At 27.6% G+C, this 16,419-nt stretch overlaps 1 protein-coding gene across 1 annotated transcript; it reads left to right on the top strand.

Annotated features, from left to right (window-relative positions):
* Positions 1–913: 913 nt before the first annotated feature.
* Positions 914–16,419, top strand: LOC111883363 (uncharacterized). Its single transcript, XM_023879687.1, has 7 exons — positions 914–1,322; positions 1,439–1,612; positions 1,721–1,750; positions 2,011–2,106; positions 2,676–2,752; positions 2,930–3,166; positions 16,258–16,419. The coding sequence occupies exons 1-7, from the start codon at positions 914–916 to the stop codon at positions 16,417–16,419; spliced, it is 1,185 nt and encodes a 394-aa protein (XP_023735455.1).

Below are 16,419 nucleotides of genomic sequence, written 5' to 3'. Positions count from 1 at the left end.
AAGGCGGAAGGCTGAAAATACACCGATATTGACACCAGGTAATCATCGATTTCAGTTTCTTAATTGACATTCAATTAGTTTGTTTCATTAGATTCAAGTAAAAGGAATATGAAATATTAGGGAAGTAGATTTTTGGTTCACTAATTTAGGAAAAAAAATTCGGTATCAAATTGATTCAATTCAATTGAATACGTAGTTTTTCATTTTAATTTCTAGCATTTTGCTTAGTAATTCAGTTTTAATTGTCAAATCTCAATTTTATTCTATTTGGATGCTTTAGCAATTCATCAGATTTTGATATTGAGTAGTGCCTTAATTTCCCATATTATGCTCTCTATTTTTATTGTTGATTTGTCATAAAACTAACAGACCTATATATATGAAATCCATGATATTATTTTTTGCTTTGGATATTTTGGATATATGCTTTGGCAATTTGTTCTATTCTTTTACTGTATCATATTTCTGCATTAGTGAAAATAAATGTTTCTACCTTCAAAATTTCTAATGTTTGTCTTGTGACTTTATTCTTTCAGAATTTCAGCTTCAAAGTTCAAACCTTCAAAGTATTTCTACACTATTAAATATCTTACTTGAGTAATTGACAAGGTAACATTGTAATATGATGTATTGATTATTTGATTTTTGATATTATTTTAGTTATCGTATTAATGTTTTTCGTTATTGATTTTTACAGCTTGTTTTAATATTAGGCTTCAACAGTTCAACATATTTCACAAAGAAGTCAAAGAAATCAGTTGTATTCTTTTCTTAAAGTAGTTTTTACTTTATTGTCAATCATAAAACGTTTTCTAAAAAACATTTATCCGGTAATGAAAAACGAAAAAAACAAAAAATTGTTCAGGCTTCTTTACAAAAAGAAAAAGGATCTATGGTTAAATTTTTAAAATCAATGAGTTCTAATGAAGAAAATATTAATTTGAATGTACATGATACTAACTTAAATGAAAATGTCGCTAGTGTTAATGAAGAAAACATTACTTTAAATGAACATGTTCATAATTTGAATGAAGAAAATATTAATTTGAATGGACAAGATAAAAACATAAATGAAAATGTTGCTAGTTTGAATGAAGAAAAAATTAATTTAAATGAACATGATACTAATATAAATATAGAAAATACTAATGTAAATGAATCTATAGATATTTTTGACCCTAGAAATTGGGATACTCTTGATATTAAATCAAGAGATATTCTAATTGAAAAAGGGCCAATAAGAGAAATGAATCTTGTGTTTCCTAAAGATATATTTTCTAGACATTTTTCTTATGCATTTTATACTAGAAAGTTAAATAATGGTTTGTCACATGATCGAAAATGGTTAGTATACTATAAAAATTTAGATAAAGTTTTTTGTTTTTGTTGTAAAATATTTAAATCTACTAATCAAAAAAGTTTTTTTTAACAAATGAAGGATATAATGATTGGAAACATCTTAGTGAGAGACTTAAAGAACATGAAAATAGTAATGAACATTTTGTTTGTATGAGTAATTGGAATGAAGCAAAACGAAGATTAGATAAAAACCTTACAATTGATAACGAATTACAACAAGAAATAATAAAAGAAAAAAAAACGTTGGAGACAAGTATTAAGAAGAATAATAGCAACTGTAAAATTCTTATCTAAATATAATTTGGCTTTTCGAGGGTCTAATGAAAAAAAAAAATTCAAGATAACAATGGTAACTTTTTAGGAGTAATCCAAATGATGGTTGAATATGATGGTATAATGCAAGATCATATAAGAAGAATTGAAAATACTGAAACTCATCATCATTATCTTGGCTATAAAATTCAAAATGAACTAATTCTATTTTAGGTGACGCGGTTAGAAATTCTATCATTAAAATAGTTAAAGAGGCAAAATATTTTTCTATAGTTCTTGATTGTACTCCCCATGTGAGTCATCAAGAGCAAATGTCTTTGATTGTAAGATGTGTGAATCTTTCTTCTAAAAAAATACAAGTTTTTGAATATTTTTTAGAATTTTTAAAAGTAGATGATACTTCTGGTTTGGAACTTTTTAATGAATTATTAGATGCATTGAAATTGTTAGATCTTAATGTGGATGATATAAGGGGTTAAGTGTTTTGACAATGGGTCTAATATGAAAGGAAAACACCAAGGGGTTCAAAAAAGAATGATTGAAATTAATCATAGAGCTTTATATATGCTTTGTGCTTGCCATAGTCTTAACCTTACGGCTAGTGATATGACACTTTCTTGTGAAAAAGTTGTTACATTTTTTGGAATTGTGCAACGCCTTTATACATTATTTTGTAGTTCTACTAAAAGATGGAAAATATTGTTAGATAATGTTCCAACTTTAACCTTAAAATCATTATCTAATACTCGTTGGGAAAGTAGGATTAAAAGTATAAAAGCAATTAGATTTCAAGCTCCTCAAATAAAGGGTCCTTTGCTAATTAAGTACAACATGTGATGACCCAAAGTCAAAAAGTGAAGCTAAAAGCTTACTTAAATCTTTTTGGAAATTTGAATTTTTAGTTGGTATGGTTATTTGGTATGAAGTTTTATTTGCAATTAATATTGTAAGTAAAAAGTTGCAATCTAAATCTATTTGTATTGATACTACTATTAACCAAATAGAAAATATTATGAAGTTTTTTGAAAATTATAAAAATGAAGGTTTTACATCAAGTATGAATATTGCTAAAACTATTGCACTTGATATGGGTATAGAGCCACATTTCCATCAAAACGTTGTATTGTTAGAAAAAAAAACAATTTGATGAAAGTGATCATGAAGAAGAAACACAATCGGTTAAAGAGTATTTAAAAGTTAATTATTTTTTGGTTGTTGTGGATATAGCAGTTGTTTCATTAAAAAATAGATTTGAACATACTTTGAAAGTATTTTTGGGTTTTTAAATGATTCAAAGAAATTAAAGTCATTAAGTGAAAGTGAACTTAAAGAAAGTTGTATAAAGTTTGCTACTACTTTTTCTAAAGAAAATGTTTCTGATGTGGATTCAAGTGAGCTTTTTTCAGAATTGAAAGTGTTAAAAATGATTTTACCTAATGATATAATTTATGTTGTTGATATTTTGGACTTTGTTAAAGCTCTTGATTGTTACCCAAATACTTTTATTGCATATAGAATTTTGTTAACCATTCCTGTAACTGTTGCATCTGCAGAGAGAACTTTTTCAAAGTTAAAGTTATTGAAAAATTATCTAAGATCGTCGATGTCGCAAGAAAGGTTGAACGGATTGGCAATGTTATGTATAGAGAAAGACATGTTATATAAAATTGATTTGGATAGTATTATTAATGATTTGGCATCTAGAAAGGCTAGGAGAAATATTTTCCTTTAAAAGAGTTGTTTTTGTAATGTTGTGACCATATTTGTGTTTTCAAATATTAATAGTGAATTTTATATCATTCTATTTCGAACTAATTTTTATTGTATTTATGACTTTAAAGGGCCCATTTTTTCTTTTCGCCTTGGGCTCACCATAGCTTTGGACCGGCCCTGATTGATACACACGATCTCATCAAAGACATAGACATTGCCCTCCCTCCTTAAGGTTGAGGGTTCAAGTCTCGTCGGAGACATAAGTCGATTTAGGAGTAGTTTAAGATTATATTAGTTTGTCGTTCCAAAAAAAAACTAGTTCTCATGTTTTCTTTTCCAGTATGCTTGCATTTGTCGCATTCCCCTTTTTCTTAGGAACATTATGTTAGCTATTTCCTTCTTGCACGTTTCTAATTCCTAGTCTAAGTTAGTTGCAATATTTCCTTTAAATGCATTGTAAGTTGCATTGGATAAAAAGAACAGGAAATTGTCTCAAGTATTAGTCTCGTTTATCTATCTCTCATATCTAGTTTCTACAGGGGACTCGCCATCCATTGATTCGGCACTATCAAAATCTTACATGGAGGGGGCAACCGGAACAGAATGTGGTAATGGTGGTGCCGACTTCACCGGAGTCCTGAAAATCCAATTAAAACATATATAAGAAAGACATGAAATTGATAAGTTAAATGATAGTGGTCGAAACGATGGTGGAGATTAATGTTTAAAGAGAGAAATGCAATGTATAGTTTTAGGGAAGGCTAGCCGGAATCGAGAGATATTTGCCAATTTTTTGATTCACCATACTCAATTATCGATTAAAGAGAGTTGGGTCAAAATCCCTAGTAGATATAAAAAACTATATGCATTGGTTGATTGTATTCTCAGCTTAAAAGTTTGGACAATTTCAAATTTTTTTATTATTTTATTGGTGGTTGATATCACTTCATCTTAGACTACTCCCATTCACAACCAAAACCAACCCAATAATCAATTAAAAAAATAATTTATCTCTCTTCCACCTATACAATCAACTAAACCAACTTTTCACTCTCATTAACAACCTAACCCAAACCAAACTTTTATATTATTTATAATTGATTTTTATTATATTATACAATCTAAATATTATATATTTTTCAATTTATAAGCCAACTTTTTCTACTGTTTTAAGATTATATAGACAAGATAAAAAAATTATAAAAAAAATTCTTAAAATATATTAATATCAGTCTTTATTTGTAGACAAAATTATTTTATGTATTTTAATGTGTTTTGTTTTTTTCTTAATAAAATAAAATTAAACTAATTACAACATAATGTTTAAAGTGTAAAAGAGTTATAACAAATAAATAAATAAAAAAGAAATGAAAATGACAACTTGAGGTTTGGTGGAGCAACTTAGTCCTGGGTTTTAAAGGACTTCTTTATTTTTTTTAATTGAAATATGGCAACCAACCAAGCATTTGGTTGCCAATGAGATGGTCTTAAAGGTTTGGACGACTTAAAATTTAAATATTATTGTATTAAATTTTTTATTTTAGAAAGAAAATTTTCCTTTATATATATATATATATATATATATATATATATATATATATATATATATATATATATTATGTGTGTGTGTGATCAAGTAGAAACTTAAAAAATGGTAGGAATCGTGATTATCTTCAAAATGGCCAATATTTTATTTTATTTATCTTCAAAATCTCGCAAGATGATGATATTTTGGTAATTAGTTGCGAGATTTTGATAATTTCCGGAAATGTTAGTTGTTTGGAGGGTACAAGTGACAAAAGTAAAAAAAATTAAAAAAAAGAAAAAGAAAAAGAAAATTCGGCCCATGTTGCATCTCCGGGCACTGATACGCGTCCAGCCAACATGTAACCCTTATTGAGTGGTGGGTTTTTTTTTCCACCCACTTAGTTTTTCAGTCATAAATTTTTTTCTTTGATTTTTAGAAAAAAACCAAAGTTCTTAAAATTTAATAATCTACAAAAAGATACAATCATGAAAATTTGAAAAAAAAAAGTCATTTTTAATTTTTTATCTATATAAAAAAAACTCAGAAAAAGGTTCTCTAAAAATTATAAAAATTTAAGGAATACTTCTACTCACTATTCTAACGACTTTGTAAAATGAGTTTTTAAAAAATAAGGTGTTTTAGATACCAAACTTGATTTTAAAATATTAATTTTTTTTAAAAAAAATGTTGAACATAATATGATCTAAATAAAGATTATTCAAAATATTTATGATTCGATATATTTATGATTCTTAACTTTCTATGATCTAAAAATATTTTGACTCAAATATTTAATGATCATTAATTACTATATTTTTTATGATTCAAAATATAAAATGATCTAAATGTTGTATTAAACAAAAAAATTTATTTAATTCAATATATTATGATCCAAATTAACATGATCCAAAAATATATGATGCATAATATTATTATGATTCAAACTAATTTGATTCAAAATGTTATGATCTAAAAATAATATGATTAAAAAAAGTATTAACATAAAATATTATGATCTTTAATGTTCTTCTTATTTAAAATTTTATAATTGTTAAACATTAAAAACTCAAACCGATATTTAGTTTAAAAAATAAAACAAGCCAAACAAAAAATCAATAGATAAATAAAATAAATAAAGAAAAAACAATACTATCTTCAAATATGTAGTAAAAATATTAAAAAAACGAAAAAAAATAAAAAAAATAAAAAAAAATTAATTAAAAGAACCGAAATAAAGAAAAAACGAAAAAAATATAAAAACATTAAAACCGAGCATATATTTATTTTTATTTTTTTGAAATTTTTTTAACAAAAAATAGAAAATTAAAGAAAAAACAAAAAAACGAAAAAGAAAAAGAAAAACTCATTTAAATGACGTTCAATGGACATTCATCGCACATGATTATTCTATCTAGTCCGTATTACGTTCCATGGATGTGCGTCGTGTGTGAACGTGTCACGACCAAGTGAATGGGTTTGACATTTATGTCTTGACGAAATGATTGATGGAGAATAGTCCTTGCGGTTCCTATCAAATTTTGGGTTCTTACCAGATCCGGATTCCGGACCCTATATATATATATATATATATATATATATATATATATATATATATATATATATATATATATATATATATATATATATATATATATACCCAAAATACTGTGTGAATGTAAGACTTAATATCAGCCGTCATTTAAATGACGTTCAATGGACATTCATCGCACATGATTATTCTATCTAGTCTGTATTATGTTCCATGGATGTGCGTCGTGCGTGAACGTGTCACGACCAAGTGAATGAGTTTGACATTTATGTCTTGACGAAATGATTGATGGAGAATAGTCCTTGCGGTTCCTATCAAATTTTGGGTTCTTACCGGATCCGGATTCCCGACCCTATATATATATATATATATATATATATATATATATATATATATATATATATATATATATATATATATATATATATATATATATATATATATATATATATATATATATATATATATATATATATATATATATACCCAAAATATTGTGTGAATGTAAGACTTAATATCAGCCGTCGATCAAATTCAATTTCTCAGAGTAAATTAAGAATTTTAAAATCAATAAAACATTTATCTAAAATTAACAAACCGATATATTAGCCAATTGAAGGTGTGTTATATTTTTTGAATCGGTTTCTTCCGATTTATCTTATTCGTTTACCACTTAATCACATCGTAAGAAGTATCTTTATCCTCCATTAGAATCGATTCGAAGAAACTCAAATTAATTATTGTATTTTTTATTGGTTTTTATAAATCAATTTGAATTAAAAACAAATCAGGATGAACATTTGTCAACGGGATTCACGAAAGGAGAAAAACTCAAAAAAGGTAAAATTTCCGTATTCTTTCTCATTAAATTTTATTGGGTTTAGGTTATTATACAGTTACGATCACAGGAAACCATGTATTCATTTGATATGTGAAATATACATTCATCTTCTTAAAGAATGGGTAAATGGTAGATTATACTTTTTAATTTATTTTTCATAATGAAATTCTTTGATACATTAGAGTATTTACGTAATTTTATAAATTCTTAAGGAATTTTGTTAAATTTTATAGGGTTTAGGTTTTTGTAAAGTTATAATCCCACGAAACCATATATTCATTTGATATGTGAAAGATAAATTCACATTCTTGAAGAATGGATAAACGGTAGAGTATACAATTTAACTCATTCTTATGTTGAACTCTTTTCTAAATTTATAATATTTACATACTTGGTTAGCAATTCTTAATCAATGTTACTATAAATTACAAAGAATTTATGTTTTTTTTTTGTTTTTTTATTACTTTTTGAAAAGTATATTCTTCAAGAATAATTTTGGCAAAAAGTAGTTAAGCATTCTTATAGAGATATTGATGTCATTTTTTATAGTAATATGACTTGTATATATTGCAGTGTATCATTCCATTTAAGAGTATGGAACTTGTATTTCATGATGATTGTTTTAAGCCCTTCGTTGGATATAAGAAAGTAGAGAAAAGAAGTTGTTGTGGGTGTAGAGAAACCATGTTACATTTTGATTGAAGGATCTGTAAAAACATAGCATAAGAATATGGTTGTTGAAACATGTGCAATCGTTAATACATAGTGTTATTTTAAGATTTGCAAGTAGTTGATTGATAATGATATGAAGAATAGTCCAAGAATAAATTTTAATGTCATATTTTTGAATCATATTAGTGTAACATATGTAGTGATTAACCCAATATAAAAAATGTTCTTTATGTTCTATAAGAATGTTACTAAAATTTGTGTTTAATGTGTATAATCATATATTGCATAAACTTTACTCATAACTATTATCTAGTTTTATAGCCTACTAAACGAAACATATTCTTAAAGAATTATACTAATACTAGGCGAATACCCGCGCGTTGCGCAGAAACACCTATATAGTTGAAGTCTTTACAAATATACGATTTTTTAAATATAACAATAACGTTGTTGTTAAATTTGATATAATAATTTGTATATATTAAATTGATATAATATATTGATTATTTTGAATTATATGATAATATATATTTATTATAACTTCATAATCTCAATCGTTTGAATGACTTCTACCCGCGAGTTACACATGAATAAAATTAAATATAATATATTATTTGATGTTATTTATAGTTGTTTTTATTGTTAATAAATTTTTTAAAAATTATTTGTTTAATGTTTTAATTTCTATCATTATAATTATTTAAAACATCAAACATTGTTTTTTTATTTTAAAGCTAACAATATAATCATTTATATAAAGTTGTTTTTAACTATTGTTATTGTAAGTTATTTTAGGATACTTATTTGGAAACTTTTAACGATTATAAAAATATATTTAAGAAATATTTTAGTTAAGTTGAAATTACAATTTAGTTTTGCTTTTATCACTACAATTTATCGCTTTTAACTATTTACAAAATATTCTTTAGTTTTTTTAAATGGAACTGAAATTTATATTTGAGTTGACATTGTAATGCGCAGAAACACCTATATAGTTGAAGTCTTTACAAATATATATATTTTTAAAATATAACACTAACGTTGTTGTTAAATTTGATATAATAATTCGTATATTAGTTTGATATAATATATTGATTATTTTGAATTATATGATAATATATAAATCTATTATAACGTCATAATCTCAATCATTTGAATGACTTCTACTCGCGAGTTATACATCAATAGAATTAAATATTATATATGGTTTAATATTATTTATAGTTGTTATTTTTAACTAATTTTTTAAAATTTATTTGCTTAATGTTTTAATTACTATTATTATAATTATTTAAAACATCAAACATTATTTTTTTGATTTTAAAGATAACAATATAATCATTTATACAGAGTTATTTTTAACTATTGTTACTATAAGTTATTTTCAGCTATTTATTTGAAATTTTTTAACGATTATATAAATATATTTAGGAAATACTTTAGTTAAACTAATATTATTTTAAAATTGAAATTTAGTCAATTTATGATTACACATTAGGTTTGATATTTATTTAACCTTATTAACCAACTTACAATCATTATTAGAAAGACACTATAGTTTATCACTTTTAACTATTTATAAAATAATCTTTGGGTTGTTTAAGTTAAATAAAATTTATATTTAAGTTGTGCCTATAATGTTATATTTTAATTAATAATTTAAGTATTTTATACAAATTATTCAAAAATTATATCTTTAAAATGATAATGGTTTACATCCAACAATATATTAAAACTAATAAACTAAGTATAATATGTTAAAAGTTAAAAAGCATAATTTTATAAGTAGAATTAAAAATATTATTTTAGTATTGAAATTTAGTTTATATATGAATACACTTTAGATTTGATATTTTTTTAACCTAATTACCAAATTATAATTATTATTATAAAGAAATTGAAAAGTCATGGGAGTTTCAAATGAATGTGGTGAAAGGAAAAAAGAATGGGGGTTTCAAATGCATGAGATTCAAGAAAAAATGCTAGTTTTATAAGTATGTATGATATGTCCATTGTGTTGTATTAAATAACATGGTACAACTGCAGAACAATTCGTAATTGTAAGTGATTATACATCTCCTGGTAGGACGAATTACTATACACCGCAGACTAATGAAATGTAAAGCCTAAAATCAACGACATAGTTGATTCATTTAAAGCAGCTACACAAATGTACACAAATTATGCATTTGAAGCAGGTTTTGAGATTAGGCTAGGAACAAATAAAAAGAAGACTGATGGTACTTTCACTACGAGATAGTTGTTATGTAATAGATAAGGGAAGTCCAACACCAGCAATGTTGAAAAAATTCATATTTAGTATAAAAATCAAATGAAGAAAAGATTTACATATGACAGAATGTGGGGTTCACATTGTATTCAAGCTCATTCCTATAACAATAAAATATGTTTTTCATGAATTCATTGAGAGACATAATCCTATGATACCTAAGGCTAATATGCATTTGTCACATGCCAAAAGAAAAACTAGATTTGACTCATCAAACTAGATTTTGTGCTTCTACATTGTATTTATTTTTTTTCTTATTTTCTTCCCCCTTCAATAAATTCTTTTGTGTCTCTTTCGGTTGTATAGCCTCTTGTTCTTCTCCAAGAATTTCTACCATTGGTAATTCTTGATCAGCTTCCGAATGTGGCTACAGTTGTGATGCATTTAAAACAACTACCGGTAGTGTTTGGGTTGTGGTGCAATTAAAACTACTTCTGTCAATGAAAATAACTTAAAACATTAGTATTACATGATGCAAATTTAACTTTTATGTTAAAACACAAAAACTACTAAATAACTCATTCTATGAGAAGTCAACCCACAACACCATTGTTAAAAAACAAGAATTCTGCAAGAATATGTTTATACATAATCCCTGTTCAACCTAAACCATTGTACTAACCATCAAGTCTTATAGATATTATTATACTATAAGATCACTTCATAAAGAAACCATAGTAATAATCAAACAAAATTGAAAGAATGTTTTTCCAATATACCTCTCTACAAAACAGTATCGTGCTCAAAACCTATAATTCTTACAATATTCACATACAAGCCCAAACAAACCACAAAATAGGCATATTTAAAAAAACCCTATATGGTTTAAAAAGTTGTTATAACCACCCCATTCTAAAAGAATCAATTAAAAAAACAAACCTTTTGACTACAACTTATTTCACTACATATACAAAATAATAAAATAAAATTCTTCACCTGCACATGACGATCCTATGAAAATACATTGAAACACACATTACATTATTTCAGAATATTCACTAAACTAAGATTATAATTCCAAAAAACTACTTTTCTATATAAACCCTAACTTATTAACACCCTTTTGGACGTTATTCGCTAGGAATCAAATGTACATTCTACCATAATACATTGATACACACATTACATTATTTCAAAATAACTGATTACTACTATGAAGACGAGCATCATTCAAAGTATTCACCAAACAAAGCTTACAATTCCAAAAAGATACATAACATTTTTTTACAAACCCTAACTTAGCAATATCCCTTTTAACATCATTCTTTAATAATCAAGTGTCCATTCTATATGAATTCGTTGATACACATTAAATTATTTCAGAATAACTGATTACTACTACGAAGACAAGCATCATTAAAAATATTCACCAAAACGAACCTTAAAATAAAAAAAACAACTTTTATTAATGAACCACAACTTATTAATACTTTCTTTTACGTCATTCTTTAAGAATCAAGTGAAAAACTTTATACCTGGTGGTGGTGGAGTGAGAAAATCCTAATTATCTTCATCATCAAGCCTCAGTGGTGCATCAACTGTGTTTTTGAACTGCGATTTGAAGCTCTATCGTAATATTGAACTTGAAGATCATGTCATTCTTTATTTCCACTTCTATACTTCAATTATAAACACTCAGTCGAATGTTGAACTAGGTTTAAAAATGATGAATACAATATATTTCATAATGGCTAATTGAGTTTAATTTAAGGAAATCATATCTTCAAATGATAATATCTTCAACATTCTTCCCTAATAACAAGGAATGATGTTAGGCCTTCAATGAAAGAAACGGTTTTTATGCAAATAACATATCGAATTCTTTTTCTAAAATACATGAGCAATGACTCACTTACTCTATTAACGTTTTTCTCTATCTTTTCATTAAAAATCTAATCATTAATGAAGAGAAATCAACATCCATTCTTATCCATTAGTTTTTTTTGATCCAAGAGCCTAAATTAAGTCATACATTCACACTATATTTACCTTTCACATTTAATCCTAACCCTATATATATATATATATATATATATATATATATATATATATATATATATAGAGAGAGAGAGAGAGAGAGAGAGAGAGATAGAGAATATACATTACATCTCCATCTAAGTTTAGGTATTAAACATATAAAATATGTTGTTTTAACTTTGTCAATATACTTGATTTGGTTTTCACTTTATAAATATATCATCGTCAATAAAATTTCTTTCCTGCATTTTCATTTTACTCTCCATGTTTTCTTTCCTCCATTATCGTTTATTATTTCATCCTAATGAACATTACTTTTTTCCACTGTCACGAAGATCTAAGATAATCAATATTCTTGCTTCCTTATCAAAAATTTTGCGTCGATCTTGAATCTACATCTTCAAGTGTTAATCGTGAATCTCCTAACCGCAATCTTTATATAGTAAAGCAATGTATTTTTATGAGGTTTAGTACATAAGCGTATGTGGGGTTGCTGAAAACTCCCTTACCATATGGTTTAATATGAAAATTCCTTGACATAAGCAATAAGTATGTCTTACTCACTATCAGTGTCATAGCAATATCATTAACATGGGGGAAAGATGTTTCATTAATTGTTTGTTTTACAGCCAATCATAAACATCAAGGAAGAGGATAGTGAAAATCTTAGAAACAATCCATCGTCAATTTATATTGGTACCATGTCATACCACAGTCTAGGAGGTCAAGGACATGCATAAACCTTTGTTATTTAAGGACCAGACACGTATCTCTTACGCTTATGACTATGCAATCAAGGTAAGCCACTGGGTGATGCTCGATGTTTCAGTAGAACATGAAACTTGATGCATACATCAGGTATGCTTCTAGGGGTGGAGTTTGGATTGAGACACTTAATTATAAAATAAACACCCAAGCCTTATAATAATTTTCTAATCAGGACTAGGCAATCTCATGCTAAAGAATATGTAAATGCATAACAATTAGTGTGAGTGGGTTAGTCACATACAAAAGCATTCTTCTAGGGACAGTGGATTTTCAAAAGTTACATACATGGCTTCTTTTCAATTTTCATCTCAGTTGCCTTTGAACATGGTTAAGGATTATGGTTGTGAGATCATTTAACACCAGGGGAAGGCTAATCTGGTCATGGATGCCTTTATCTGCAAGACGACTGGTGCTTATATTTGAGGCTTATGTTTACGGATGACCATAATTTCACCACTTATGGATTTGATTAAAGAGGCTCAGGCCGAGGGAATTAAGATGGAAAACTGGAAGAAGGAGAAGATCAGGGGTCAGATTGATAGATTCATCACCGACAGTTGGATGTTATTGATCCAGTATGGAGGAGTATGGGTTCTAGTTTCCGGTGGAGTCTGTCATACATTGTTAGAGGAGGCATATAAGTCTAGGTTTTCAATTTACCATGGAGCCACAAAAACATATCGATACTTAAGACTTAAGAATAAAAGGGGGGTTTTTGGTGGCCATGACATGGATATGTATTTGCCACGACCTGACATCACCTGATGCAACATGTAGGACGCCACGACGTAGCAGAGTGTTGGCCATGACGTGGCGGCTAGCTGCATGAAAACCCTAATTTTCAAGGTTAGCGCCTATATTTAAGAAATGTAATGGCTAGGGTTTGCACACCCTCACCCTACATCACCTCCTTTTCATCCCAAGAAAACCCTAGCCTCCATTTTTGTGTTCTTGAAGCTTAAGAGGTGATTGTTTGTGTCTTGAAGGAAAATAAGGTGTTCCTTATGTATAGATCCAACAAGCAAGCTACCTCACGACCTCTTTTCTTATATTATGGACCATTATAAGTCCTCAAGTTCCAATCTTTTTATGTTATTCTTCTATATCTAGGGTTTCATGCTCTATTCTCTAAGTTTGGGATAGTTTGAGTGGATGGATTCCATAAAGTTAACAACTTTATGGATCCTTGAGGTCCCCTTGTAGTTGCTTGTTCTAGATCTAAATTATTATTGAGTTTCAATTCTATTCTTGAGGTTTTGACCTCATTTTCACCATTTTGACCTATCTAGAGTTCAAGACATGGAATTGACATGTATGTTTATAAGCAACAATTTTTATGATTTATTGGGTGTAAGAAAGCCTTCTAGAAGAGATAAGTGTGTGGCTTAATAGATTTAGAGATTAATCTATTAAGGTGTCCAGGAATAGTCCCCACGATGTGGCAATATGCTCACCATGTTGTGGCATATGGTGTTCCCGCAATTGTTTTGTCCTGAGGTTGCCACGTCGTGGCAGATGCTTGGCTACAGTGTAATGGCCAACAAAGTTAACTTTTGGGCTGTTAACTTTAACGGTTGATCGTTGAGTTTTGACCAAGTTTGACTTTAGGTAAACTTGAGGGTCTTTGGCTATAGATTGAGGATTGGTCCTTGTCTGTTGTATATGTGACTCGTAGTACCAGTTATTGGATTCGTGTGAGCTGTGATGTTTGTCTGCTAGACTTGGAGGTGGGTTTTCTTACTATACTTTGTACTGTAGTATGTATCCTTGTATGTAGGATGTTGTTATGATCTGTTAGTTTGATAGATCTGTTATGATTGCTTGTGTTGCTGGTTATTATCTGTTTACTTATGTCGACATATTGTGGTTAGGTTAAGGCGGTCCTGCTTTGTGTTGTAGGACAAGATACCCATGTGATCTAGGTGTATTGTAGGCCTTGTGAGGCGGTCCAATTAGAATGTAGGCCCAATGAGAGTGGTCCAGGTGTACTGTAGGCCTTGTGAGGTGGTTCTGTCAGATTGTAGGCTCATGTGTGCATACACTAGATGTGTATTGTTGTGTGAGGTATTTTGGGAAATTCACTAAACTTTGGCCTATAGTTGTGGAGTTAAATGTTTTAGGTACATTAGAGGATCGGGGGAAGGTGAATGTGTGATCGTACACATGATCATGTTGATTTTTGTTTGAGAGATGTTACTAATACTTTGAATTATATGGTTATGTTTTGAAACAATGAATTAAATACATTTTTATTTTATGGAAATATCTTTTTAAAATGAAAATTTTCACTATGGTTTTTGGGACATTATAATTATAACTCTTTATAATCTATACATGCATTCAATTATTAATTTGCTAAAATTTATAATTTTATCAGAAAGATTGGTCCATAAAAACAATTAAAACATTTTTTTTATGAACCGTAACTTTTTTTTTTGTATAGAATGAAATTATGTTGTTATTTTCTCAACATTGTTTATACATTATTATTTCACGGGTAAATCATTTACTTTTATTTATTTTATTAAAGTTAACTAAAATTGGAGGATATCAAATAACTGGTGGTTGCAAACTAGACAACTCAAGTTTTTTAATTTCAAAGTTTTTCTTTAAAATGTATCAACTCTTGATATTTGGATAGTGAAAATGGATACAAGTCGTACAACATAATTATAATTTTGTTTATTTTAAATAAATTTTATTTTAGTTCATAATATTCAGATCTATTTTTTGAAAATAAAATAAGTTTGTATACACTTGATCGGATCAGATTAAACCATTCATTCAAATGAAAATCGCCTACAAATAGTTGATAGGTTAGTTTTGAAAATAAACATAAGTTAATTATGATAAGTAGGTGATAAATAGTTATACTTTTATGATAAATCGGTCAAAGAAAACTATGCTTTCTTTAGGCATATTTACAAAAAGATTTGGAATGTTACAGAAAACTATACTTTCTTTCATGTAAACGTAAGTCCAAAAATTTCCTACTTTCACCCATTGTTTCACTGTTATATAACCTATAATGTGACTTGTAATTAAGGTCAACATGAAGTTCTTGTCTTGGGCCCCATTAAGGACCTGATAACAATGATAGATAATACAAAGAGCATCTGTAGTTAACCTTAAAATATTTTCTTATGTGTCAGTTTTTTGGTTGTTCTAGTAATATATGTTCACATATTTCCCATTCTAGTTTCAAATGGTTGTTCTAGTAATATTTGTTCACATATTTCGCATTCTAGTTTCAAAATATTGTAATTATGGATCATCTCTTCTTATAGCCATGGATAAAAGTACTCAAGTTTCTTTTGGGTGGTTTAGATCAAGAACAAAATAGATCAAAAGTGAAAGTAAATAGAGAAACTGTGAAGGAAAATTTAAGTTATTCTCGACCTGTTGATGATGTGGATGATAGAAGTGGAAGAGTCCCACAATTGATGTAG

This window comes from Lactuca sativa, chromosome 2 (genome assembly GCF_002870075.4).
Source record: "Lactuca sativa cultivar Salinas chromosome 2, Lsat_Salinas_v11, whole genome shotgun sequence".
NCBI lineage: Eukaryota > Viridiplantae > Streptophyta > Magnoliopsida > Asterales > Asteraceae > Lactuca > Lactuca sativa.
Note: the sequence above shows the minus strand (reverse complement) of the source record. Positions and strands in the feature narration are given on the sequence as shown.

Bases quoted from the DNA above. Each gene is read 5' to 3' on its own strand.
- LOC111883363 (XM_023879687.1), top strand. From the start codon at position 914: ATGAGTTCTAATGAAGAAAATATTAATTTGAATGTACATGATACTAAC. The intron at 1,323-1,438 runs GTTTGTCACATG...TAACAAATGAAG, and splicing joins TACTAGAAAGTTAAATAATG to GATATAATGATTGGAAACAT. The intron at 3,167-16,257 runs GTAACTGTTGCA...CTCTTCTTATAG, and splicing joins GAATTTTGTTAACCATTCCT to CCATGGATAAAAGTACTCAA.